Below are 23,676 nucleotides of genomic sequence, written 5' to 3' on the forward strand. Positions count from 1 at the left end.
AGGGAAAGGAGAAGATGCATTTTACAAAGGGCATGCGAGAATCTCAAAACAAAAAACTGTTTCCGTTATGGACATAAAGTGATTAGGAACGTTTTCTACGCTTTGTAAGAAAAGAAAAGGGACTTTTTTAAGCGTTTCTGTTCTCCAGGAACTTTAACTTTAAAAACTTCCTGCGTTCCAATTCTGAAGCTGTGCCCTTGTTCCTGCTTTATTAGACAGTCATCTCCGGTATTAAATCGACATATTAAAACCTTCCCTGCCAGCTACACATACACCCACTCACACCCACACACATGCATCACACCGCCTCATATCACATTCATTAAAAGGAAAGAAGTAAGATAACACAACCACAAGCTGTGTGTCAGCGGGTACATTTGACTCTCATGTGCACGTAACCCGTGAAGCCTGGAGCTGACAAGCTTCTCTCTCTACCCTTGAATGTTTTCCATTCATTAACACTCATCTCATTCAGGAAAAATGTCACATTTAGAAAAGTGAAGGTGAATGATGTGGAAAGGCCTGCAACAGTGAGCGGCTGCAGGGTGGGGGGGGGGGGTGATAGGCCGTCTCCTTCCTTCCTTTGGAGGCAATTGAGAGAAACGGTGAGGCGAATAAAGAGAGCTTGAACATGTTTCTTTCTCACAAATTTCACACCAAGTTTTCACACCTAACTGCTCTAGCAATGATACATTATTCAGTGTTTGAGCAGCCAGGCCCAATCCAGAACTGTATTGGTGTTTGAGCTACGGGCAAAATAAAAGACTAAAAGATGGTGACGTCCATTTGTACCTCACTCTGAACTCTAAAGGTCAGCGTGTGTGACCTTTTGGATGCTCTAATGCATGAACCAATTATTTAAACAACAACGCACAGAGACATGACTTACTATTCAAGTCCTGTCATCATACTCGTGAGGTCCACCTGCTGAGCATTGTTCTCCCCAGATTTTTCTAAGGAGCACATGGGATACAACAGTCCTCTGTTCGTGTCTTTGGGAGAACGACGCTGCATGAAGACAGCTTCAAATACATTTGTTTCATGTTCGACAGCACAGTTTCACAAGCTCTCAGGATTACCACCAACTACAGGGAATGGGAGTTCTGAGGATAAGTCTGTTTGCAATATGTGCTAACACATGAGATATTGTTTCCAGACTTTAACTGTGGTATTATTTGAAAAGTATTGCTCTAATGCTTCAATTCAAATGGTGCCATAGCTGTCATGGAAATAGTTACAATATTTTCGATTAGGTTATAGATTGTGTTGTTTTTGTTCTTGTGGCAGAAGCCCAGAATTAAACCCAAGCATGAACAATAACAATAGTCAAGGCATCAGGAGAGCAAACACTGAAACTTCAATGTCTACATAATCATTAAATGTGTTCAAAACATTTTTTACATTAACAAAGGTTGAAATTAAAAAGGCTTGCCAGTGACAATCCTACATAAAATGATTTTCAGAAAACTGCCATTCCCCGCAGCATTAGTTGTTTTCTAGCTTATTGTTTTTGTTTTACAGGCCCCAGCTTGAATGTATTGCTCCAGCCTCACCAGTCTCATAAGCTGTTTTTTGGCAGCAGCAGGCATCTTCTTTCATCAAAAAATCTCTGATAGGCCCACTGTGCAGAACCTGGTCAGGACCAAACGGCAGATAGACCCAGTTAGTGTCTCGCTGGTGAACATAGTGGAGCATTTAGCAGCTAAAGAGCCACATATTTCCCTCAGGAGTTGGTTGAAGCACAGCTACAAAATGGATTTAGTAGGTTGGATTTTGAACTTGCTTTAAGAGAGGCTCTAATGTCTACTTGATGTGTAAATAGGCAGCGAACGCATTCTCCAAATCGTCTTTATGATTGTGTGTTCTGTTCACTGCCTGTTGCACTGCGCCCAAGAGGCTAAACCTTTTTGCAGGTATAGTTTTATTTTGATCATAACTTACTTTGACAAATTTACAATTCTCCTCCCAGTGCAACCGATGTGTGCTGAATTATATTTTCCCATTGTTCTGATATTAGTACTGTCTGTTTCTTTGCTTGTGGTTCCTAATATAACATAACAAAATGTATAATTCTATAGAGACAATTCTGTCATTTGAAACATTGGGATCAGTTATTTCTACTTTATTTTATATGAAAGTACTTTTTATTATTAACTACTGCTTCTCTCAATGTTTACAGAGCATCCTTTACACATTTATTTTGGGATCAACAGTCTTTGTTCTGCAGTAAAACAAACATAATTTCACTTTAGCAACTGTCAAAAGTCTCAGGATACTGCTTTTTGTAAGGTTACACATCACAGTTAAACTTATCCATGGGAACAATGACATTGGAGATGGTCCTTGTCCTTCCCAGTCATATAGCCTCATGTTATATGATGGATAGTTCCCCATGACTACTCAAGCCTCACAGGTAAAGTGTTTCCCTCTAAGCCAGAAGCATCTCTTGATCAGTGGTCCATGTCTGCAAACCCTCGCTCACATCTCCTGTTCCCCTCCTCCCTGTCTCTCGCTGCTCCCAGAGGGGCTTCTGTTCGCCGCTGAGTGCCTCCTGCTTAATGCTTGATGTGACAGATCCCACCACAAGATGAGATTTAAAGAGAGAGGGGGACTGGGTGGGAGCTGCCACCATAACGGGTGTCATTGCAGCCAAGTCCAGACCGTCCCCCGAAACCTGACCACTGAAAGATTCATGAGGTGAGAAAGGGGGAGTGTAGGGTGAGGTGTGTGTGTGATTGCATCATGTGTGGGCCTCCCTTGTGACTGCTGTATTTTTAACCCTGACACGCAAGAGAGAAGCCGGGGGAGAGGGAGGGGGCAGTGTTTGTGTTTAAGGTGAATAGACACACACACACACACACACACACACACACACACACACACACACACACACACACACACACACACACACACACACACACACACACACAACTAACAGCAATGTTAATCATATAAGCAATACATCAGAATTACACATGCATACACAGGCCTGGCTTCTAATGATGGAAAACAAAGCTGGGTGTGGCTGTATTGCTGTGTGTGGGGGGGGGGGGGGGGGGGCAGTATGGGTATCCCCAATGGAAAAGCCCTGAATACAACCTCCCCACCCCCTCTCATACCTCTCACATGATTAAGAAGTGTCTAGAGGCATGGTAGGGCAGAAGGACGATTAATAATAGCTGTGTGTTTTCTAAACTCTGCACAGAGTGACCAGGCTGTTTTTGCAGCTCTGATTGAAAGAGATCATACAATTCTTCCCTCCGAAAGCTCATAGCAAAACAAGCCAGGGACGCAACTCTCTTGAAAAATTAAGATCAATTGTAAAACCGCTTGAAGACACTAATGGGGAGATGAGAAGTGCAGGGATGCTATCCATAAAGCAGCGATGACGCAGCGCTCTGAGGGAGGAGGAGCCTTCTTTTATTGATTCAGGCATTAATGTACACTATGTACAAATTGGCTCAGGGTGGCCCCTCATGTGAAGCCTACTGCTGCGCAAACAAATTGGTGCATTTGTCTCGATATCCACTTGTGGGCGTATCAGGAGGTGAATATTTATTTATGAATGCATTTTTTCTTCATGTCACCTGACTCGCTCGCTGCATGCATCTTTTGTTAAGCCAGAAGAAATGTCATGGGGGGAATCTCTGCTTGTCAAGAGCACTAAGCCGGCGTTTTCTTCTTGACAGCGTGAGGAAGCAAAGGGGGAAGGGAGGGATGGATGGATAAAGAAAGAATGGAGACGTCCGATATGTCACACAGGTAGCTCAAACTCTAGCATAGCAACAGGGCAACTCCCATGAATCGAAGGTGTAAAGTCTGCTGCAGTTTTCTTTTGGCCAATTTGAAATTGTAATCATATTTACCACCTGTGCAGATATTTGTAATGAAACAGTGTGAATATGTGTGTCCTCTGTTCTGCAGGATGTGTTTGTCTGTGAGTGTGTGTGCACAAAGTTGTAATGTAAGACCCCGTCCCATTGCAGAGCCTGCTCAAGGTCTGCCTTTGTTGAGCGCACACACACACACACACACACACACACACACACACACACACACACACACACACACACACACACACACACACACACACACACACACACACACACACTCCTCCCTTTCCACACACAAACACACTTGACACATGCGTATACATAGCCATGTCCCTTTGTGGACCGTTGCCATGCAACATATCTCTGATTGGGTTAGTTGAGCTCTGGTGCATGTGCACACACACGCACACACACACACACAAACACACACACACACACACACACACACACACACACACACACACACACACACACACACACACACACACACACACACACACACACACCAACACACACTGTTTGGCTGATGAGGATCAGATCACACACACGCTGCCTCGCCACACCCATCCTCCTCTCCCGCGGGACACAGCTGCACTTCCAAGGCCAAGGATGGAGCGGGGGGGAAGCCGCGGGGCTGATCCTGGGGAGCTCTGCTGCTCAGCGCAGGCTCGGAGCTTCTCTCCTCGAGCTCCTTTGAGACGTTGAATGGTTCTTCAGTTTGAGTTACAGGTGCATTTACCCAAATGTATTCACCCTTTTTCTCTGTTTCAGAAACCGTACCTTTTAAAATTCTAAAACCAGTTGGAAATGTCATGATGTGGTGAGTATTGACCAATAAAAACACACCTTTTTGCTCATAAACCAATGTTACCTCTTATTCCTGATTCTGCACAATACACTGGTGCTTTGAGTGTCTCACTTTCTTTTTCATTTCTGATGATTAAGCCTTGGAAAGATTAATTTAACTTGATAGGAGCTCAGGTCGACATCGCCCTCAAGAGAGCAGAAGCTTGTTGCTGTGGTTGCTGGAGGATGTTTCACTTTATTTCCTGTAATGTGATTTTTGTGTTTCAGACAAATATGCGGCCCTTGCTGATCATGCCCACTCAACTTTTAAAGGTATAGCCGACAGCTTCTTTTTTTTGATGTGCTAAACAAAACACCAAAACCTCTCTCTGTTTTACATTATCTATACATTTGTATGTGTTTCAAAGATTAGACATTCATTAGAAAATGTTGTTGTTTACAAAATTTATTCATACAAATCTTACAACACTTTCATAACATTGAGAAACGTAAAACCCCATATAAGGACTCCTGTGTGTATAACGATGTTACTTGTACTAAGGTTCACTTTTTAAACACATTGTTTTCAGATAGATAAGAGATTAAACATTGAGGTAAGGCGTTTGGCGCTTTCAGAAATATCAACAACAGGCATTTTATATGATCTGACAACATCTTGGTCATGTTCTGAAACCCTTTGAATCTTTATAGTGATGCACAGAGTTCTAAATAATATGTCGGGGCTATTTTCTGATTATTAAATTACTGACCAATATCAAAATAATCAACAACACCTCATAGTCAACAGTAACAAACACTGGTCATTGCTCACAACTCTCACAGACACTGAACAACACCCCAATCTCATGCACACACACACACACAACACACACACATTGCCTGCACCATCAACATACACATTCTATTCTTTTTTTTTTTACTTTTATACTCAGTAAATCATTGGCCATGCTTTAAAAAAAAAAGCCTAATTCTACTACTCTTGGGGCAGACTAAACTGAGCGGAAAAGGAAGTTTCAATATAAGCTAATGGACTGCAGCATTGTAGGGCCACTAAAATTGCCATCTGTCACTTGTGGCGAATTTCTTATATCGTTTTTTTTCTCATGTCGAAGCAAGGCACCAAAGCCAAAAAGCTGTTTCAACTCAACATTCGCATTCAGTCTCTCATTCACACAAACACGCACACACCAATAGTCACACATCTACATCCGCACACAGACACACTCACACATGCCCACCAAGCAGCTACATCCGCACACACGTAGACACAAATGCACATCTATATCCGCACACACACGTTCACACAAAGCCTGTAGAATAAAGCCAGATTGAAGGAGTGTATTGATAGGTTCTATGGGGGAACACAGGCCACTGATTGGATTGCAGGGGTGCATAAAGCATTTGCATAATATCGAATAAATACATGAGATATCTCCCTAATATAAGTCAATGGGAAGATCCCGCTCCTTGAGGGCTGAATTTCATCCTCCTCCATAGTGCGAGAAGGGAACTCACATATTGTACATCTGATGCCAGAGTGATGGGAATTCAACACCTGATATTTTCTATCAGACTCCTTGACCCTGATGTCACTTTGGCAGGTCAGAAACGCCTCTTTTTTTCTCTATTTCCAGGTGCGACAACCTCTCTCAGGCTTCTGGGTGCCGTAACCCTTCTTTTATGTAACTTAGTTTTCTCTCTTTCACTCACATTATCTCTTCATCTCCATGCATCCACTCTCCTCGTCTCTTTATCACATCCTCACTTCACAAACCTCGGTAGACATCCCACGCAGATCAGCTTCGTCTTAACAACAAATCACAGCACTGTCAAATCAACTATATAGCACGGCGATCTAGAAGCAAAAATAATCTTTTTCTAAAACGCTACCAGGACAAAGGCAATCAGCAAGAAGGGGGTCCAGTGTCTTGTCTCATTATATCCACAATGACAGCAGCAGGGGAGGTAACAATTCAACAAGTCAGTGCAGTTCCAGTTTCCACCACCTCTAGCCCTCCTTGTTCACATTTCCAACACATCTGAGGGGGGGGGGGGGGGGGGGAGTGGTGCTGAAATATGCTTAGCACAGCCCATCTCCCAAATAGCACAATCCCAAAAAAGCACGATGGCATGCATGCAGTTTCTAAGCAAAAGTAGCAAAGGTGTCAGTTTCCACATGCACCAATAAATAAGAAGAGTTTAACTATTCCTCACTGGAACTCAGATGCTACCGTTCCTAACTCCACCTCTTGTCTCAAAATAAAAAATGCTTCATTTCCTGCATCTTTACATGTTCTGGGTCCATTCTGAATATTTGGAGTGCTGCCCAAATACAATCAACAGTAGAAGGACAATCTTCTGAATAATCCTGTTGACTGAGCACAGACAACATTGAGATGGATATGTGCACTGTGTAATTTCTATACTGTACATAATACACACATATGGAACACTCTTAACACAGTCCTATCGAGAACGTCTTTTCTCCCTACAGTATAGGACTTGTTGAGGCAAGTGAGCAAGCAGTGTTTTCCGCATACTGTTAACAGCAACTTGAGTGCTTTTGATTTATCTTTAGGAAAGGCTATAATGCCCTTGGAAAAGCCTGCAATTACATTTCTGTTTAAAAGAGGGTCGGATTTTACCACCAGTTACATGAATGGTTGTGTAAGTCAATCAGTTTTTCCATCAAATGGGAGGCTGTTCAACAAAAGCCGTCTGAATTCCCCTGGAGGGGCAGCAAGCTAAACAAACCCACAGACTCCCATTAAGGGAGTGAGGAGGGGGGGGGGGGCAAGGGCAACATCTATCGTTGGATAAGCCAGATATGCCTCACATAGCATGCTCACTGCTTCTTTGGGCCTGTTTGGAATACAAACAACACTAAAAAAATAGAACGTTGGTTACAAAAATAAGTATAACATTCAATACTTTGATTGTCTTTTTAAAATCTATTTATTTTCTGCATATGTAGATGACCTTTGAAGATTTCAAGCGCATAATATTGAAGGTGCACATTTAACTTTTTTTTTGTACTAATTTCTTCTTTTTTTTTTTTTTTAAGTCATTTTGTTTTGTTTTTAACATCTGAACATGAAAATAAAATATTGGTCCACAAAGTATAACTGTGCGGTATCAAGTGCTTTTGTACAAAAAGAAAAAAAAACGATATTATTATTAAAATATTCATTTTAATGGCTTTACTTCATACATAAATACATGTTGAAAGAACACAGGCGCAATCCACTGGTTGGTCAGATATATTTGAATGACTTTGATTTAACGACTGGATGTATATACACAGGAGGGCAGCTTGGCGCTTTAAAACGCTACAAATAGGCAAGTCGGCGTCCTTTGTTCCTAACTCTCTGTCTGTACCTTCTTCCCAGAACCGCTGCCAGGTATTTCTGCACGGCCATCTGCTTTCTATAGCGACTGTAGCTGTCGGTGAAGATCCCATCTGAATGTCTTTTGGATAGGGGCTCTGACTCTTCCTCCATGCTGTTGTCTTCACTGAAAAAGAACAAACGAAATAACATTAGTTAAATCTGAAGCCTTCCACTACTCCACAGATTTCTGCTGTTTTTGATTGGACAGCTTAGCTTTGATAATTTAATGTATGTTGTTTAATGTAAAGTTGCCTATACAATCATTAATACATCGTATTTTGGCCTTTAGTAGTATTGTTTTCGTTTGGAAAAGAGCGGCAAGCAAGACAGTGTAAAAGAAACAGTGATTTTAGGCGTTTTTACAAAAATTATACATTATTAATTTGCAGCCAACTGGAAATTCTGACGCATTTTCTTTTTCATTAAAACTTAGGAAATCAATGTATGGATGTATCACATTTAAATTGAAGTGTATTTTAGCCTCAGAAAAAACTGCCCCTCGGGAGTGCCACAACAAAAACAGAAACAAAATGATTTTATTTTTTTTATGGAGAGAGATACAAATAAATGAAAAGAAACCACACAATGAAAGACAGTGATGCAGCAGCCGTGTGCAAACGGAGAAACATAAAAGATGATGACTGCAGGTGAACGCTTATAAGAAATGCCTGCTTACCCTGCACGAATTGTCACCAGAGAATGCAGATAATGTCTCGCTGTTAACTGACCCAGGATCTCCCTCAAGGCTCTATCTAATTCTTCCTCAGCATGCCTTTCTGGTCTAGATGATAAAACGCCAAAACACATAGATCATCAGTGACTAAAAAAGCGCAGACAAAATGATCAAAAGTAGCCTAAAATGTCCCCACCCACCCTCAGCTCCAATATCACATCAGGTGAAATTAAATCGGAGCCTTCTTGCACAAAGACTACCCTTGCTCCTTATTAACAGTATTTTTGAACCAACATTTTAGGCTACTCGTAATGAAAATAACACTGAACAAATAACATGAGGTACTCTGGGAAAAACAAAGCAAGCAAACATTATCGCAAAACAGCAAAAAAGTCATTAAAATGGAATCCAGATCGAGGCTTTAGCTGCGATCTGAAAGCACATGTACCTTTTCTCTGGTGGGTAGTATAGCGTGTATGCGTCGTCGTTTAGGGATGGTGGGCTTCGTATAGCAATCTGATCGCCATCAAAGCCCATGTCGGATAATGAATTCCCATCCTCATCGAAGGCGTCGTTTTCAAGTCTGCAAAAGGGAGAGCACTCATCACAAATCTGATCTGTGCACAAGTGGGACGCAACAGTGAAAGAATGCCAAAATGTCTGCATCAGTTTCTAAAATCACTGGGAGTTTAACTGCATTAGAGATAAGGGAAGAAAGGGACAACATGTACAATCTGCAGGTGTTTTTGCAATAAAATCAGCATACGAATTATTTCAATTTTGATTAAAAAACAAATAATATTCTTAAATGTAATAAATAAAGCTTTATTTTATTGTTTCATTAAATATATATTTTTTTCATCGGGAATATAATATGGTTTTTAATTCCAATTAGCTGCTACTGCTCTCAACACAGGCTACAGCCTCATTAATTATTTACGAATCGAAACAATGGGTGTGAAAATTATCACATTTAGAGTAGGCGTGGAGCAAAAAAGGTGTTAAAAGAATGCCGCAATTAGCAGTGTTTAGAATATTAGAAATATATTAGAATCAATAAGAGCCACGCCCAAATGATGAATGTTTCTCACAATGAAAAAAAGAATTCATCTTAAATGGATAGAGCTCTCCTATTCGTTTCGCCTCGCCTCTCCTTGGTGACGCCAGTCCACCGTCATCCCAAGAGCTATCCATTGCCTTGACTGTACTCTCATTTTTAATCAGTGTCCCCCCGGACAGAAACCTCTACGCTATTTCCATAATCATTTTCCACAGAAGACCTGTATACGTGTAAATGACTGTATTTCCTTTTGTTATTCCTCTCAATTAAGTGATTACAAATTGCGAAAAAGTAATTTTAGCGCAATTACGCACAGGTATTTGATATAAAAGTGCCCAAATCCAAATATTCGAATTAAATATATCATCATTCACGATGCAAGCCGATTCTTGAACCATAATGATCGGCAGAAACATGGATAAAATACTACAATCAGGTCATAAATAATGATGAAGCACGGTTACCTACCTAATCTTAGGGTAACTTAGTCCGATAGGTGTGCAGAAGACGCTGTAGTGCATTAAGATTCCGTAGACGAGCAAGATTAAAGTCGCTTTACTCGAACTGGCCATGCTGTTAGAAAAAATGAAAAAACAGACGTAACATTAAACAGGTTAGTCAGTCCTATAGAAACAACATGCTCTTTGTTCTGTCATATTCAACATGCTGTGCTACTTCTCTGATCTACAAACTACAAAGCTGGATCGAATAATAATGAACATAAACTACAAACACAACGTCCGTTTGCCAGAACAAAAAAAAATCCGTAAAAGTTGAACTGGTATTGAATCCTTTGCATGCAGCAGGAAAGTAATTACAATTATAAGCAGATCTCCATGCAGTGCATACAAAAAAAGATAATTTCCATTACTTTCTCTCGCTTTCCATCAATAGATGTATCCGCAGATAAAGCACATACCTATAGCAGGGTAGCAGGGAGGCTGTAGGATGTGATCCGGGTGTGGTGGTGAGTGAGAGGAAGAGAGACGGTTTCCTTCTCACGGCACTTCGTTCCCTGGCTGAAGCGCCTCCGTCGTCTCCTTATGTTCCCCTCGGTGCAGCCTATCTCACCTTCACACACAATGAATGGCACTCAAGCAGACGCAAACAAACCCGGTGTGAAAGTGCACTGTGAGCTCCTCTGCATATCGCTGCTCTAAACTTTGTCCTGTGCTGTGATTGCCTTGGATTTTTATCTATGTATCCTAAGCCTTGCCCCCCTCCCCTCCTCCTCTTCCTCCCTCCAATATGTCACATTAAGGATGCTATAGACGTCATCAAGTTTGCCTCCCGGAATAAAAAAAAGTACAGTTCCTTCCTCATCGATGCATCCGTCACCCTCAACCCGCCCCCCCCCCCACCTCCCTCCCTCCTTAGATGTTAGAAGTTAACTTTAAAACTTTATTTCTTTTAAAACAAAAGAATGTGGTAAAAAAAAAAAACTGAAATGTGTGTGAATGCTTTCATGAGTTTTGCACGGGATGGTGTGACGACCATTTCAGATCAATACTTCCCTCACCGCGTCACCAATAAGTCCAATTAGGGTTTTGTGATTATGACAGGGATGGGAAGTGATCGTCTTTGCTTGTTTTGCTGGTATTATGTGACTGGGTGTTTTTTTGTTGATCAGACATCTACAGACCAAGTTCAAGGCCTCTGGGGAGTCAGGAGCTGTCCAGTGCTGAAAACAAAGGTCTCAAATTCTCTATTTACAGTCACTTTCTAATCATTTCCAACAATTGTTGACTGGATATCGAGGGGGTGGTTTTAATGGCTGTGCAATGACAGCACTAAGGCCTCCTATCCGCTGGATTGTTGAAATAAACGAGGCACGTAATCTGATTTGAAGCTGGTGACGCAGGATGCCGGTTCAGAGAGCTATCAGCCTACGTGGCTTTAAAAACGATCCACTCATTTTCCCAACATTGTTCTGAAATTGGCATAATGCACTGATTGATACATTTAAACGAATAACTTGAGAAAAACCTCGTAGCTATACTGGTATACATGTGGCAATTAACCAAGAAGCATTTGGGCCTAATTCTCCCTGATGAAGCCTCAATTGGCACATCGTTGGCAATTAATTGAGCGTCTTCACGCTTTTGGCTTTTCTTTAATATGCTATTTATTATTTGCTAATAATACAGTCATATAATATCTTAGTTAAGCATATACTTGGCATTAATATTCATGGCATATAAAACGAATGCATTACAGCAGTGTGTGTGGGATGCAAGTTAGATGCTTTTACTTTGAAAGGGTTGACGCCTGAGTAAAAATCTATTTTGGTATGCCTGCACGATCCCTCTCTTTAATCACCAACTGGAGGTGAATGCACCTTTTCATTCAGCTCTGTTCACTGAATCCTATAGCTCACAAACCGATTGAAGAGTTTTCCAAAGAGAGATTCACGTCAGCGTTTTGTTTACTCTGACGCAAAATGACGCCCAGAGCCAGTCACCGCCGGAGGGGCCTATCCACAACTTCTTCATGGTGGGGCTTGATTCCTGCGAGGAGCACAATTTAAACATCATGTGTTATAAATGGAGCAGACCACTCTCATGAGGCCTGTTTCAGCAGGTGTTGGTGCAGGACGGAAGACTGAGCAAACGGCGCCATCATGAGGACAAGAAGAGAAACGCGAGAATAATCCCAGCTGCACTCAGAGAAAAGATGAGTCAATACTCTCAACCATTAACTGATGTGTTTTACCAGCAGAGAATGACGTAGGCCTACAAAATGAATGGTTTCTCCTTATCCTCAAATATTTTTAGTGGAATATCGCTAGTTTAATCCTCCGTTTTGTATTGGAATATCGTATTGCTTTCCACTCATCCTTACATATTCTTATTATAATAGCTTGAAAGGTACATCTTTCAATTTGATCAAGACCTCTTTGTGTGTTATTTAGAATCCACCATGTTGTCATACTATAACTTCAGATTATTCTAGTCAACTGATATTGGGCTGAATTGGATGGTTTTATTGAATTGCATTATGGGCTTGGCATAGGTGCATAAAGGCCTTTTTTGTTCCATGAAAAAAGCATGTATTCATCATCATCAGCTTTTATTTGAAGAGACTCTTGGTCTATTATTAACACTAGAACCGCCAGAGGTTTATAGGCCTACCTAAACCCGTCAAATCCCGCTATTAGAATGCAATTTTTAACAACATAGGGTGCTACATAACACACTTTCAGGAAAAGTCACGGACTGGGAGACTTTAATATTTTATTGAAAAAAAGTTGCATTGCACACACACAACATACATCACACAAATTGACCCGATTGGCGGTTCTAGTGTTAAAAGACATACAACACTCAAATATAAATTAAAAAAGGCAGTTATACCAATGTTTCCACAGAGGTGACTGGTATCGTATAGCACTGAGACACAGATTTGAAAGCAGCATGATGACAGAGTTATGAGAAACATTCAATCAACAGATGAATTTGTACATCAGATTTCTCAAGAGAGCATGGAACGTGTTGACTCATGCATTACAAAACATTTCACTTGCACTGCACCTCCTTGGTTTTCTAAGCAGTATACGCAAACAGTCATTATATGCAACCTGGAGCTTCTTGAGGCTCGCCTTCTTAAACTTGACCCACAAGGGGTAAAGCTTGTGTATATACGTGGTATTGCAACCACATTGTTCCAGGTTGAATGTCTGAGAAATGTTTGTGAATAAACCTCTGAGATTTGCTCGTTTTAAATACCTGAAGAGATGACCGTATATCAAATAACAATATTTGAGAGAAGCCAAAATGTTTATATTTAATTGAAAATGAAACATTTCTAAATGAAAGCAGCTCAAACTGAGTATTTTTCATTCGGTTGTGACACAGTAATAAACCCATCAGATAGAAAGATACTGAAGCGTCAAATCACCAGCAGGAATCTGTGTTTCTCTGATCAGCTGCAGACAAAACGAGAGTCTTTGAGGTTGTCGCTCAAAACCCAAATGTTTTTGACTTGCTTTTGTTGTATCGTCTTCTTACATATCAATTATTCAATGGTGTTATTCTTGATGTCTGCTTTTATTTTATGTATTTATGTCTTTCTCTTGGGAGCCTTATACACATACTCACGAACTTACTGAACATGACGTGTGTGTGTGTGTGTGTGTGTGTGTGTGTGTGTGTGTGTGTGTGTGTGTGTGAGTGAGTGAGTGAGTGAGTGAGTGAGTGAGTGAGTGAGTGAGTGAGTGAGTGAGTGAGTGAGTGAGTGAGTGAGTGAGTGAGTGAGTGAGTGAGTGAGTGAGTGAGTGAGTGAGTGAGTGAGTGAGTGAGTGAGTGAGTGAGTGAGTGAGTGAGTGAGTGAGTGAGTGAGTGAGAGAGAGAGAGAGAGAGAGAGAGAGAGAGAGAGATCTTATTTCCCACAGGGGGGGCTGGGGAGACCTGCCCTGGGTGCCTGGGTGGAGCTTGCAGAGCCTCCTGCACAGTGCATTTAAAGTCAGTAGGGGTCAGCAAACCACTTTGAATAATTCTTATAAGGTCCCACACATGTTGATCCTGCAGTGCTGTAATATTATAGTAGATTTGTTTCCACTTGTTTAAAATGCACATTTAGCACGATCTTCCCTACCCCAAAACAGCCCATTAGGCCTATGTGTTAATCATATAACTGTCAAAAGCAATAATATGAGCCCAAGCCCACTATATTTTCCCTTTTGGAAATGTTATAGGGCGGACAGATATTTAATATTAGGCTATCATACTGTTAACTGCAGGATTATATGTAATGGTAATCTGAGGATATTAAGAATGTAGTCCCATTCATTTTTCACACAACGAGGGCGCCAGATGCCTGCAGCATTGCGAATATGAGTTCAAAGGTTAACACAGCGTCGCTTTTGATGTCTAAATTCACAGTTTAAAAGTACATTTTACATGGTTTGATATAGTGACAAAATTAAATCAGTTTTGTCTTTTTGGTACTGAGCCAGATGGTGGATTGTGCTTCAATCGGCGTCAGTGATGTCGGCCATATTGGACACAAGGGAAAAACCATTCAATAGGAGATCATGTGGCGTTCAAGGGTCATCGAAAAAAGTCAAACATGATGGCATAAACCCACATTACAACTTTAATTTATACAGTGTATGAATAAAACCTAGTCAAATTAGCAAAACGTTCTCAAGATTTTATTTTGTAAGTGTTCCTGGATAATGTTTTTATTAGTTTTTATATATTCTTTGCAAAACATTTACATCATTTTGGATCTATGCTGAGACAAAAAAAAGTGTAAATTATTTCAGATTTTTATTTTTTACACTTTTTAGACAAAACAAGAAGTGAAAATAATAATAACCACTGTTCCAGCACTATTTTCACAAAATACTTTTTATTATTTAGGTGATATGCTTATCTTTTAGTTGCTGATTCCCAAACTGTAGGTCTGGGTGAAGGTTCATGGGATATTTTAGAAAATATCACAAAAACAAGGACACAAAATATGGTAATCGCTTCGGATGTTCTTGTTATGTTTGCCTTTCATGTGAATTGCAAGATAGTTGTTTCAAAAGTATTCATGCAACTAGACACTTTATTCACAAGCATTGCTGTTTAAAGGGAATCACAAGCCTAGAAAAGTTTGTGTTAATCACGTTTAGGTCCATTGCAGCTGGGAAAGTCAAATGTACGAGTCTAATCTGAGTCCCTGAACGCATCAATATTCCTCCTTTGGCCTCGTCGGCTCCTCGGCGCTAGTCCGGCTTTTGTTGTGTGTCTTTCAGGGCAGGCTGACCCATCAGCCGGCGGTGATTTCTGGATAATTTATCTGTTTTGCTGGCCTCTTGCTCCGCCATATTACGCAGCCTTTGTCCCCCTGCCCCGAGTCCTCGGTTAAAGGAATATAGAGGATCCCAGCGGAGGACTTTGGGCTGGGGAAGTAGTTATCGGTATGGGACAGACGGAAGACTGAGATTCCACGTTAGAGCTCCTGATTCCACTCCTTTGGGCTGTGACGGAAAATAAAAACGTGCAGGAAAACACAAAGATCACAGGACGCATGTAGCCGAGGCACAACAACTGCAGAGGTCGCTTTTAAGGTAAGAAGTGCTCGTCTAAAAAGTAGCATGTTGTCTTGGAAGTGTGTGAGAAGGGCCTGGTTGTGCTGTGACTTTCGGGGAAAGTTTAGGAAAAGAGATCAGGAGAGTTTTCTTGGTGTTTTTTGTTCTAACAAAGGTCGGTTTCATTGTGATTCCCGAAGCAGGACTCAGGTTTTAGGGGTTATTTGCCTTCATTAGGTGGGAGGAGAAAACAATGAGACTCCCAACCCGCCCGGAACAATGCTAGATAGCTGCATTTGCACCATTTCAACCATGGAATAAGCAACATAACAAAACAATTCCCATTTTTGTAACTTGTTTAGCCCAATTGTACAGTGTGTTGACTTTCTTTCAAATTCACGTAACAAACTCCAAACTCCTTTCCATACTCCTTTCTTTTTGCCTCACCCAATCTCTATCTCTCTCCACACTATCAGCTGCTGCAGGCCTCAGCTGTTAAAGGCCTTTATTGCAAGACACACTGTGTTAAAAAAAAGCTTCCAAAATGACAAAACATCTGTATTTAAAGCCTTTTGCACTAGTTTCCAATTCCATTCTTGCAGCCTTTTTTTATTGTGGTGATGCAACTGGACTTCCTCAGATTTGTACACACAAAAAAAATCATGTGTGGAGATGATAAAGTGCAGGAAAGCTGTAATGGTGTGTGTGTTCAAATAGTCCCTGTCCCAAATCGTGTATGGTTGTGGATGCTTATATACTCCAGTGCCACAGTAATCCTCCTCCATGGTAATCCCTCTGCTAGTACAGACCCAGTTGGCTGGACACACACACACACACACACACACACACACACACACACACACACACACACACACACACACACACACACACACACACACAGCTGGAAAGCCGAGGGCTGTTGGCAGAGGAGTGAGGAGCGCTAACAGGTGGTGCTGGCCTGGGTTCAGGGACTTGAGTTTTAACTGGAGGCTTTAAGGATCCTTGCATACACTTCAAATGTCCTCATAGCACCAATGAGACCCTACTGTATCATTACAGTTTGCTGATTAGAGACTTCCATCTTCTGCCCAAGCCAAAAGTTAAAAGTCATAACGTTACAGACTCAAACTTGAACAAATGTTTGTTTTTGGATGAGAGAACGAGAATCCTCATATTTCAGATATCCTCAGTCAGCACAGAAAACAAGAGAAGCTTCTCTATTTTATAGCCTGAAGATGGCCCTTCCTCTCTCTCCAGCCATTGACAGGCACAGCAGGTGGTCTCAGTGGCATGAATGGATTCGGAAGGAAGTCCCCCTCTCCCCCCGCGCTGCCTCCCCCCCCCTCTCTCACTGTGTTATTGGCAGGGATGGCAGGCTGCCCTGAAGATAACAGCGAGCTGCGCCTCAGAGAGTGTGCCAGGGCAGTTACTGGGTTACGCTCCAGTAGCCGTTTGCAGACCCTGGTACCCCCCTCACATCTCTGAGATTGTGGGCAGAAGTCTGTCAACTTAACTTCCAGGTTTATGCGCTGGATTTATCTTTCGGGAGCATGAGCAAGTTCCGCTTGTGGATTTCACATTCAGCGCTTTGCCTCAAGGCATGTCAAACTTTCAAAGACTATAACATACATTTTTAATCGTAGCATGATGCAGTGCTGAAATGATCAAAGGAAATCAACATTGTGGTGATCAGTGTGTCATTTATCAAGCCGATATTCACTGGTTTCCCCTTCCTAAATGTGAGGATTTGCTGCTTCTTTGGGGTTTATGTTATAATTTGAATACTTTTCAGACAAAACAATAACATGTTGCCTTTTTTTATCCCAGCTTTTCATTATCCTGCCGATACAATACCTGCTTTCAAAGACTTACATCTAAGTCAGACCTTCCTTGCCATCTAGTGACGACATGCCTTTTTCTTCACCCTGTGCACCAGTGATGTAGCTTGGGGCTAAAGTAGCAGCAGCATCTCAGCTGGGTGTGGTCAGATGTTCAAGAGACTTGGCGGTCATTGAGACGGAAAATAGCTCCCAATTAGAAAAATACACATGGTTGGTGGGGCGTGTTGCTTCAGGTAACAAAGATTTGTTAAATACAACGGAACTAGTCCAGTTGGAGAAATGCAATTTTACCACTCTGGATGGATTCCATAATCTTTCTTTCCCACGCAATTCCTTATTTTATCTTATTTCAGAAAAATTACGAGGTAAACAGATAGTGTCTGATTGGTTGGGCGTCTAATTGTGCTTTTGTAAAAGTTGTGTCAAGTTAACCTTCTGCCCATTCATGTGTTGTTTTGCTGAAAAACCCTTGCATTGACATTGCAATGCATTGTCCTCCTGAAAAAGATGAAACTATTGTTTATTTACAAAACGGTTTTTCAGGTTTTGTTAAATCCTATAGTATGTTGTCCTATAGTATTGCAACCCTGTTTCCGGAGTCTTTGTAGTGTCAAGCCTTGAAACTCATTAATCATAAACTCCCCCTGGACCTTCTGGAATGTATTTCATGCCTCATTGGTAGTACCCTCACTCCTCTAAAAACATCTTTGGTTTCAAAGTCCGCTTCTACCTTTCAGCTAAGAAAGGCAGCTATACAATAATGTTGCATAAATAGATAATAACTAATATGATCAGATCAAGACAGGTTTAGGTTTAGGGCAAAAGCATACATTTCTGGCCTACCCTAACTTTGCAAAAACTCTAATCATATTATAAAGATACTGAATGTACAACCTTTACAAGTGCGTTAGTTTTGTCCCCAGTGACCGCAAAGTCGCCGGCTCAAAGGTCGACGGGCCTCTCCCAGAACACTCCAGAGTTTCATCTTATCTTATGAGTCAGGTTTACGACAGTTCCGAGCTGAGTCATGATGGATTAACGCATTACAACATGGTAGCCAAAGATATCCCATTTATACACGCCTTCGTTATCAAAACTCACGGAAATATCACAGCAGATCCTCAGTAATGTGTGCGATAGAGCTAAAGGAGGGACTATGAGGGCATGGACAGTGGTTTATCAGATGGTGTATTTTGTTGCACATATTTTAATCTACTATTGAGCTTTCTGTTTGTCGAGAACATTTTCACAACTTTTCATGACTGCCACATTTCTTCTGTTTTGCAACAATTTTTCCTCTTGGAATGCCAGGGTCAAATACATGTTTTCTGCATTTTTCACCAAAGAGGGCGGTCAATTCCTCCTACTATGCATGCCTGTAAAACTGTTAGTGTTAACTTAGTAACTGATTTATTGAAAATAAAAAAGCCTCTCTAGTACACTTAGTTTGCCATTAGACATGTTGGTATTAGTTCACCTCAGTGTAAGGCCTAGGGATGCTCCGATCGATATCGGCCGATACTCACTCTCTGCAGATCGATCGGTGCTCTCTAAAAATGCGATCTCGAGGGTTATGGCTAGAAAGGATCTGTCTTGTGTAAAACTCTCGCGAGAGTTTGCAAGTCACGTGGCTGAATGTTTACGTTTGGCAGGCAGACTTTCAGTTACGATCGTTAACATCAGTGGGCCACAGCAAATGATGGTGAGAAGCTAAACTATCTATTAATGATGTCAATTACAGGGAGTGTGATTGTTGAAATAAGGTGTTAGCAGTCTTGTTCTTCTTGATCTTTCTCTATTAATATTGCTGCTGCATTAATGTGTATGTTGCATCATGTTACTGCTGTAGATGTGTTTCCGAGCCGCTCCGATTACAACGAGAGTTACAACGAGAATGTGACGTCATATTTACACGAGACGGATCCTTTCTAGCCATAACCGATCGAGAGAGCCGATCGCATGACTGTAAGATTATGACGTAAAATACATGACACTTTTCTCAGTGCGCGGCAAAACAAGCTCGCCAAAATGGTTTCATCAGTCTGGCAGTATTGGAAGGTGTCCAAAAATGACAATAAAATAGTGGTATGCAACGTGTGTGAAGCAGAAATCCTGCAGCTCCACCCGCTGTGACGGAGCGGTGAGCGGAGCAACACACACACTGAGAGTTAGGCTGCAGTCGAATAGTCCATTTAGCTTAGGAACCTTCCTAACCGAGTGAAATGACCCGGAAGACCCTCAGTGGCAGCCATGATAAGTGCTGTTCGAATTCTCCAAATGAAAGGAAAGGAGGTTTCAAACTTCCTTTATAACCTCCTTTAGCTTAGGAACCACTGGACCTCCTTAACCGAAAGGAGAGGAGAAAATGCTGTCCCATAATGCCTTGCAGCCGCAACATTTGCCGTCACACAACAGTCGGCCGTTCACGGAAACAACCGATTATGACCGAGAAATGATATCATGAAAGTTACGGTGCTTATTAAGCATTTTAAAACGTAGGTGGCGACTTGCCAAAGTGCTTTGTTTTGAACGTTCATCAGTATTATAATCAAAAAGAGAAATTTGAACGTTAGTTTTTCCTGAAATGATCAAATAAAGTCAACATTTCACTGAGCTGTGTGGGGTTTGTTCAACTTTTAAAAGATGTTTGAATGGTGATATACACAGTGATAGGTGTTAAGGACTAACGTTTATAATAACTACATTTGTATTGATTTTAAGATCTTTTCATAGTTCATACAATCTTTGGGATCATTTGTATTTATGTGGACCGGAGGGAGAGGGTGACGAGCATAAGTTTCACTTTCCTTTTTTATTTCAATTCCAACTTTGCTCATGAAGAATATGTTTCTCTGTTGTCCACGTTCATAAAGCATAAAACAACAGCATCAGAGCACGGTGCAGAGTCTCTAGATGAGTCCCTCGTTCTTATTAAACATCCATGTAGTCCGTTGTATAGAACAGGGGTTCCCAAAGTGGGGGTCGCGAGACCCCGAGTGGGTTTTTAAAAAAAAATTTTTTATTAATAATAACGTTTGCATAGACATTTTCAAGGGCGGACTAGCCACCTGTATATTTTCCCCGCAGCACTGTTATTTTGGGGGTCGCGGGCTGAAAAGTTTGGGAACCCCTGGTATAGAACACTGTAGTTTCCATAGTTTCCCCACAGCAGCAGACGCACAAAATGACGTCCGCTGGCGCATCATAAACACATCGGATAGTGAAAGTGCAGTCGGATTCTCTAAAGTACCGCAGTCTCTTCTCCTAAATCCTTTTGAATTCTCCTATCCACTATCCCTTAACCCCGTGACGTTTCACTCAGAGGTCAAGGAATAGGAGATAGGGTTAGAATTTAGGAGCTGATTTTTGGATTATCCGACTGCAGCCTGAGACCTAACACACTTAGCTATTTCATCTACCTCTGGAACAAGCTAAACTAGTTATAAATATATTTATTCTTCACTGTTGGGTCACTCATGACTGGATTAGTGAGCTGCATGAGACAATACTGACAGGCTGTCAGGAGAGAGAGAGAGGGGAGAGGAAAAGAGAGTGCTTCCACTCATTTCGCCCGTGTTATTATCCAAAGTTAATGTCAACTTGAATAATGCACTTCATTTGAATGTAATAATTATGTTGGTTGTTGTTTGTTGAAGCGCCAGTGAATGAGCCCCATTAACTGAGTTTTAAATGGAAGATCCCCATAGGCCCCGCCCACACGATCGGTATCGGCCGATACTGATTCCGGTGATCGGCCCCAAAACTGGCGATCGGAGGGCCATGTTGTACTCGAATTAAATTGGTTTGTGGGATGTGTTGCCCGACCTCACCAGTAGTGACAGTTCATTTGTGTTGTTTTTTTGGAGCGAAGAAGGCTCATTTTCAGATAGGGCTGCTGGATTATGGCAAAAATCATAATCTCGATTATTTGGGTCAATAATTGATATCACAATTATTAAAAACGATTATTAAATTACTTTGAAAACATCCATTTATTGAAAAAAATAATCTGAACAGTATGTTTTTAATAGTTGATTACCCTGAACTATGAGTATAATTCAACTGAAAAAAATAAAATCTTTAAAAAAAATAAAATAATCGTTTTATTTCGATTGTTGTTTTTATAATGGTTGCAAGCCAAAATCGTAATTGCGATTAAAATATGATTAATTGAGCAGCCCTATTTTCAGATAGTCTCTCCTCAAATTGTATATATTTTCTGTCGCAATTGGTTATTCACATTAAAGAGACTGTTATTGTGCAACTGGCCACGTTGCTGGTTTTGGAAAGTGGATGTACCCCCAAAACAATTGTCGTTAAGTTATTGGAGGAAGAGGTTTCCAAAGATATTTAACCATCAGTGATTACAAACCTCACTGGCCCCTTAAGGTTAACAGTTTGTCCTGGTTACGTGTAGGGCTGGGATTTTTCTCCTGAATGCCGGCTCCATCCAAAGCTTCCCCCCCTGCAGCTCTCCAGCATTGTTGATTTCGGCCCTGTGGGAAGCGGCAGCCTGTGTCTCCTTAATCTGACACGGCATCACTGGCAGTCTGGCACACGGCCTCACATGTCTCGTGTCCTTGGATACGATCAGGCTCCAGCATTCATTTGAACACATACCACTGCCTTTTGTGTGTACAGTATGCCTGGAAGAAAAATTATTCACAAATATGTGCATGAATTCCCTTCCCCGCCATGTCGTATTCAATGTGGCTCGTTTAAAATGTCTGCATATTGTGTGTCTCTTGTGTGGTAAAAGTAAACATGAACCCATGAACTCATACAATTATGTTTTTTTGTAAATATGCAAAGTGATTTAAATTGTATATCTTTAAGGACCACGTTCTACGAATGTTTTTAAAAAGCAATTTACATTTTCCCATTAAATCCATGACCCACATCTCTGTTTGAGCTCGAGGCGGTATTTACTGCGTTCCCTCAGAGCCACCAAAAGAATGACACATTTCTTCCAGCGAATCTCATTGTGTGTATAACCGCCTCATTCAGGAAACCATCTGAGAGAAGATTCAATAATCTGGCTGTAATTTGATTAGCTGTGAGGTCAATTTGAGCCTTCATTAGTTTTGGTAGATTTGTCTCACAAGGGTGATCATTCTCTTCACCACAAATATTCCCACTCAGTTTAACATGGATGGGTTTTTTTTTACACCAGTGACTCAAACATGTTATTTGAGGACAGTAAAATCTGAAATACTCAAAGCTTGTAGGATAGTCCAGGAGTAGAGGGGGATACCAACTGAGGAATCCCATGCACTATGCGTCCTTGACATTCTCTGAGGTGGTTTGCATAAAGCTATCGACAATTACTACAATGATTATAATACGTTTGCGGCAGTAATACAACTTGTCCATTCATAAGAGATATATCGTGTATATCGACGGATCTAATTTGTTTTGATTATTTAATCGTAGCACTTCTTGGTTTGATCGATTGTTGGTCTTCTTGGTTCCACCACTAGAAGGACAGTGTGTCTAGCCCTGATGAGCATTTGTGCTGCTCTGTGTTGTTAGCATGTGTATGGGGTTGCATAGTTCAGGGGGTTGTGAGTGTGCTGTGCTCTGTGGGAAGCACCTCAAGGTACTTCCTCTTTTTCCCCTTTCACACCAAGGCTTTTCCCGTTCTAGCTCTAGCTTTTCTGGTTCTTCGGTTCAGCTCCCGCTCTGTTCACACTGCTCAGAGCCCGACTGGTGCTGCGTCATTGCGTAATCGTTTGCGTGCCTGCTTCATAAAGCCAAACCGCGCGGAAACCCCTCACATTGACAACGACAACAATGTCGAAGCGAAATGGAAGAACTTAACGACCAGCTTTACAGTCGTTGCTACCAGCGTTTCCGCCAGTGGGCTTCTTGCCATCATTGGACGCCCTTATTCAGCTCGGGACGCCCTGAACGCGAGCCGAGGGCGTCCAAAAATATTAATAATTTGAGAGAAGATCGAGAGTTTTTATCGCTTGAAATGACGAAAAAGGACAAGGACATCCCGCTGTTGGAGGGGCAAAGGAGTCTGGTGGGATTCTTTTCGGAGTATTGAAC

General features: G+C 41.4%; 2 protein-coding genes and 1 long non-coding RNA gene across 5 annotated transcripts in view; 2 read left to right on the forward strand and 1 right to left on the reverse strand.

Annotated features, from left to right (window-relative positions):
- Window positions 1-4,953, forward strand: part of LOC307020516 — a 125,838-nt gene extending 120,885 nt beyond the window's left edge. Inside the window, exons 3-4 of the long non-coding RNA XR_013802906.1 lie at window positions 4,605-4,653; window positions 4,908-4,953. This is a non-coding gene — a long non-coding RNA (uncharacterized lncRNA). The remainder of the gene's footprint in view (window positions 1-4,604; window positions 4,654-4,907) is intronic.
- Window positions 4,954-5,500: 547 nt separating this feature from the next.
- Window positions 5,501-10,921, reverse strand: adcyap1b (adenylate cyclase activating polypeptide 1b). 2 transcript variants are annotated; one of them, XM_079651347.1, is made up of 5 exons: window positions 10,682-10,921; window positions 10,231-10,335; window positions 9,151-9,285; window positions 8,706-8,810; window positions 5,501-8,153 (listed from the first exon to the last, which is right to left on the reverse strand). In XM_079651347.1, the coding sequence occupies exons 2-5, from the start codon at window positions 10,332-10,334 to the stop codon at window positions 7,970-7,972; spliced, it is 528 nt and encodes a 175-aa protein (XP_079507473.1). In that variant the 5' UTR covers window position 10,335; window positions 10,682-10,921; the 3' UTR covers window positions 5,501-7,969. The 2 variants fall into 2 exon arrangements, with proteins under 2 accessions (XP_079507473.1, XP_079507474.1); XM_079651348.1 differs by lacking the exon at window positions 8,706-8,810.
- A 4,522-nt stretch (window positions 10,922-15,443) lies between these two features.
- Window positions 15,444-23,676, forward strand: part of yes1 (YES proto-oncogene 1, Src family tyrosine kinase) — a 31,915-nt gene continuing 23,682 nt past the window's right edge. Inside the window, exon 1 of one of the 2 annotated variants that reach the window (XM_079647306.1) lies at window positions 15,444-15,820. The gene's annotated coding sequence lies outside the window, so the exon portion shown is untranslated. The remainder of the gene's footprint in view (window positions 15,821-23,676) is intronic. The other variant, XM_079647305.1, reaches the window with a different exon arrangement.

Source organism: Notothenia rossii, assembly GCF_949606895.1.
Source record: "Notothenia rossii genome assembly, chromosome: 9".
Classification (NCBI taxonomy): domain Eukaryota; kingdom Metazoa; phylum Chordata; class Actinopteri; order Perciformes; family Nototheniidae; genus Notothenia; species Notothenia rossii.

Coding starts and splice junctions, on each gene's coding strand:
- adcyap1b (XM_079651347.1), bottom strand. CDS start 10,334: ATGGCCAGTTCGAGTAAAGCGACTTTAATCTTGCTCGTCTACGGAATC. Junction 8,811..9,150: donor TACTACCCACCAGAGAAAAG/GTACATGTGCTT, acceptor TTTATCATCTAG/ACCAGAAAGGCATGCTGAGG. Junction 8,154..8,705: donor CTGGTGACAATTCGTGCAGG/GTAAGCAGGCAT, acceptor GTTCTTTTTCAG/TGAAGACAACAGCATGGAGG.